General features: G+C 38.7%; 1 protein-coding gene across 1 annotated transcript; it reads right to left on the reverse strand.

The window, feature by feature from the left end:
• Nucleotides 1-1,284: 1,284 nt before the first annotated feature.
• LOC148854283 (expansin-A1) lies at nucleotides 1,285-3,795 on the reverse strand. The gene is made up of 4 exons (XM_088982710.1): nucleotides 3,530-3,795; nucleotides 3,221-3,357; nucleotides 2,771-3,083; nucleotides 1,285-2,143 (listed from the first exon to the last, which is right to left on the reverse strand). Coding segments are annotated over exons 1-4 (759 nt in total). The 5' UTR covers nucleotides 3,532-3,795; the 3' UTR covers nucleotides 1,285-1,836.
• Between the last annotated feature and the right edge of the window lie 821 nt (nucleotides 3,796-4,616).

Consider the following 4,616-nt stretch of genomic DNA (forward strand, 5'->3'; position numbering starts at 1 on the left):
TCTTCTGATTCGTTGCAACTGCTTCTATCAGGAACATGCCTGCTGAATATCTCTCTCTGTGGCCACTAATTTGAAGTAAAATTAAGACAAACTATACCTCAACTCCTCTTTAGTATTTCTACAAAACAACCTAGGGATATTTTAACAAGTACTTTTTTTTTTTTTTTTTTATGTTTTCCGATTTGAACTCTCCGTTTTCATATTCTTTTTCGATCGATCTCACGTGCCCAACAATCTAAAAAATGAATAATAGTTATAATTGTTAGATGTGATAAATACCTCTGATCAAATTAGCTAGGTAACCGACCAACCAATTGCATACAAATCTTGTATGGGTTTTCGTACCTTTTCCTTTAAATCAAACAGGCTAAGTGAATTTTAAACAAAAGATTATAACCACTTAGGCTCAGAAAGAGTGGAACCAATAATACACATTATTACATGGCATGAAATACGTTGTAGTACAATTTTTGTAGGTAATACAATCAGCGGAAGTTTTGCCTTTAATCAGGCTTGAATTTTAATTGTTCCACAAACCATACTGAGAATTGGTGTAGCAGGTAGCAATTAAGGGTGTCAATGGACTGGCTTTGGATTGGACCCCGTACAGTTTAAAATCAATTTGGACGGATTGGATGGACCAACAAGATATTGGATTGAATCAATCCGGTCTAAAATATTTATTAGATTGGATTGAACCTGGTCTGTTCGTGACAAATTTATATTGGATTGGGTTGGAGTAAACCAATATCTGATCCATTGATATAAGATAAGAATATATGTGTCAATGGACTGGGTTTGGGTTGAAATCAATATAAATCAAAATGAATTTGAACAAATTGGATGGTCCAGACATTGAATTGGACAGGTCCAGACTGTGGAAAGAATACACTGTTATTGGAAAGGGAATTTAAATTTGGCTCTTTCACAGCTTGTGCATGATCACGTAAATCAGTAAATAGCGTAAGAGTTTGTGGTTGCACGTGACACGCGGTATATATTCTTTCAGCATAAGAATTTTGGAAACAATATGTGGAATGAGGATTTCTAATGCCGGGGCTTTGGGAAAGAAGAAACAAAATGAGGTTCAATCAAGTAGGTTTTAAGGGGTGTTTTTAGGGAGGTGATCACGTGGTTGAGAAAGAGAGAGAGATTCAAGGAGGATGGTGATTTGTTGCTTTTACTTTTAGCCCGTAGAAGAAGAAGAAGAAGGTGCTTCCGAATTGGAAGAATAAGCTAAGGCTTACAAGTGAATGTGATATGCGATATGATAACGAAAGATAATTTTTATCAAAAGATAAGATGAAACTCTTGTTTTCCATTACTAGAGCAACTGGAGAAGTACATTTACAGTCTGATATAGCTCAAATATAATAATATATAAACCAAGGACATATTCAGCCAAAGCTGATTACAATGACCTTGCAAGAGAATGCTACCTAAAAAGTAGAAAACTATTGCTATTCTAGTGGCGGGTGACAAGGATCACCTCTGCCAACCGCTGTTTTACAACAGAAAAAGTACACTCCTCTCTGTTTGTTGGCTCATTCAAACAAACAGTCAAATAGACCTCCAAATTAGAGGGGACCCACGAATGGAAATCCCACAATTAAATCAAAATGATGAGGGCCATTTTAAAATAAGCCCTCCTCATTTCACCCAATTCTTCCATTCCATCTATATACTATATTCTAATATCCTAACACTTATACTTCATTAGTATATATTATATCCTACCACCCGGCTGCAGGCTGTAGGCTGCAGCAGCTAAATATTGTGGAGAGAGATACTTCGAAATTTGGCTGTAGAGTTTAGGGATGATCTCTGAAAGTCTCTCTAGCGGAACTGGGCTCCGCTAAAGGTCTGGCCAAAGGACCAGCCAGCAGGAGCAACATTGTAAGAGACTACGCTACGCCCATCACTGGTGGTGACCTTGAAAGACAAGCTCTGACCATTGAGATAGGTGTTGCTCTGCCAGTTCTGGCCCCAGTTCCTTGACATTGGTTGCCACCCAGTCCTTGACCCTTTGATCGAAACATCATGCACATCACCCGCACCTCCGACGTTGGTTATGAGGACTAGGTTGAAGTATGAATGACCATTGATGGTGAAACGGATGCCTCCCCTCTTCCTGCACGGCACCCTGCAAACCAAACACCCATTGAATGAAGATCACCGCTTTTAGTTTTAGAAACACACCCCCACTAGGTTAAAACTCAAGAACCAACAATGTAAAGAAAAATCAAGCCTATCTTTTTGCATTGGAAAAGAAAGGAATCCATCCCCACCCAAAATAAGTGAAAACAGAGCAGAAAGCCACAGTCGAAAGAGTTACAGAGATGAAGACGAAGACACACGCTGACACAAAGAGACAACCAAGAACATTCAAAAAGAAAGGATCTAAAGCATACAAGTTGAAGATGAAGAGAGCACCAGAACTAGGACTTTAGTTCCAGGGCCAAGAGTACAAGTACTTAAAAACCATCTAATACAGCAATATGTCCACAAAAGGAAATAAATAAAGAGATTTCGGACCCATAATCCAGAGTCCATAAAAGAGTTTAAGACCAACCACCAAGCACAATCCAGGGTTTAGAAACCAGATTTTGGACCCATAAAAGATAAAACCATATATAAAACATCAAATAGATTTTTCTTTTTCTTTTTTTTTTTTATGAATGACCATAATCCATTTGTACTCTGCAACAAGATAGTTGAACAAAAAAACAAGATAAAGAGAAAATGAAGCAAAATATACTAAGAAACGTACCTTCTGTAAGCCACGGGAACAATCCCAGCTCTATATTGAGCAATGTGTTGGAAAACAGGCTGAGAGAGATCAAAATGATGTTGGGGAGGGTTGCACCAACCCCCAGCATTGTTTGGAAGGGCATTGTTGGGTGGGCAGAAGTTAGTGGCTGTAACTACAATGGAGCCTGGGAGGCACCACTTTGGGTCATTAACGCATCTAATCTCAAAACAAGCTCCACAGCTTAACCCATTGTTGAACAGGGCTGTGCTCAGAGCTGCAGTGTTAGTTCCATATCCCTGGCTGTAGAGGTTTCCATAGCCGCAGGCCCCGCCTGCAAACAATAAAAGCGAAACAAGCAAAACAAAAAGAAAATGTCAAATGGTTCTTCTCTACAATGCAACTTAGATGCAAGATAGCAACCAGAAAGAGAAAAGAGAAGGAATCTTGAACATTCTATTTGTAACATACCCATTGTTCCAGAAGCATCACCCCCTCCATAGAAGGTGGCATGAGCATTAATCCACCCTCCACCGTAGCCATACCCATGAACAGATAAGAACATTGAGAGAAAACCCACCAACAGAAGCTCAACTGGAGCCATTTTCCTGCACAGGTGAGTGTGCCTTCAGTACTTTTCTAACTAACTTTTAACACTTGAAAATACAAAGCTGACACTAAAAAAACAATCCCATTTTGGAACTCTTTTTATTATGGTGTTTCACGAATTTAAAAGGGAAAAAAAAAACACAGAGGAAATGAGGAGGAAGAAATGGTTACATGAACTTTTTGGAAGAGAGATTACGAGAGCAAAAAGAAAGATAGAGGAGGGACAGAGGGTGGGATTGGTGAGAAAAGTTGTGAGGGGGTGAGGGGGAATAAATAGATGCTTGGATGGGGTGCGGGGCTCTCAGCTCACGTCACAATTAATTGGCACTTGGAGCTGTTTGGACCAAAAACCGCCTTCTGAAAGCGGTTTTTAATAATGAAGAGCGGTTTTTTTAGCTCAAAACCGCGTGGTTTTGAACTTCACTTGTGTGAAAACTGAAAATCCCCCAAGGCCTAAATATATATATCCAGCTATCCAAGTTGGGTAGGCGTATAGTGATTCTGCCTTACTTTCTCTTCTCTTTCTGAGAGTTAAGCTGCCGTGCCCACATGCAAGCATCGACCATTTGCCGCAAATGACCTTTTCTCATTTGTATTTTAGCACATTTCCCCTGTTTCATTTTTTATTTTTTTGTGAAATTTCTCTCCTTTTATTTCTAGCCGTATGTTTAATTATTTTACAGTCGAATAAATCAAATGAAATATCTGAAGTTTTCAATTTGTTCCCTTGTTGTTTTTTAAATGTAATATTTGCTTTCCTTTGTTCTTGTGAAGCCAGCAAGCTCCCTAACCAATCATGTTGAGACTTTATGGGGAGGGGATTATAATTGTACGTATTTACGGATTTCAATCTGAACTACTACAAAACTAATTTGTTTTGTTGTGTTTCATGAAGCTCTTCCAGAGTTTCACTAACCAATTAACCATGAATAATGAATTCTAATAGCAAGAGGTAATAAACCAGTGAACCACCGTAACTTTAAAAATACAGAAGAAACAACAGGAAAAAGCAAAGCAAGAGAAACTTTGCTTTCATTGTCTAGCCGCTTGTTAGGACTTGGAGCTCTAAAATGTGAAAGAATTGAAGAGGGATTTTTACCCAAATTTCTTTGAAAGAGCAAAAGAGAAGGAACATCACCCACCACAATAAATTCCAGTTTATGTTATACAGAGCATCTGAAGAGAGGAACACCACGTGGGTGATGACACTAGGAGCGGCTTTAAATTTGAAGGAGATATGAGAAGAGTTCTACTACAT

The sequence above is a fragment of the Nelumbo lutea genome, chromosome 4 (assembly GCF_056320005.1).
Source record: "Nelumbo lutea isolate HS-2025 chromosome 4, American lotus-T2T, whole genome shotgun sequence".
Classification (NCBI taxonomy): Eukaryota; Viridiplantae; Streptophyta; class Magnoliopsida; order Proteales; family Nelumbonaceae; genus Nelumbo; species Nelumbo lutea.

Coding starts and splice junctions, on each gene's coding strand:
- LOC148854283 (XM_088982710.1), bottom strand. Junction 3,084..3,220: donor TGATGCTTCTGGAACAATGG/GTATGTTACAAA, acceptor TATTGTTTGCAG/GCGGGGCCTGCGGCTATGGA. Junction 2,144..2,770: donor GTTCCCGTGGCTTACAGAAG/GTACGTTTCTTA, acceptor TTTGGTTTGCAG/GGTGCCGTGCAGGAAGAGGG.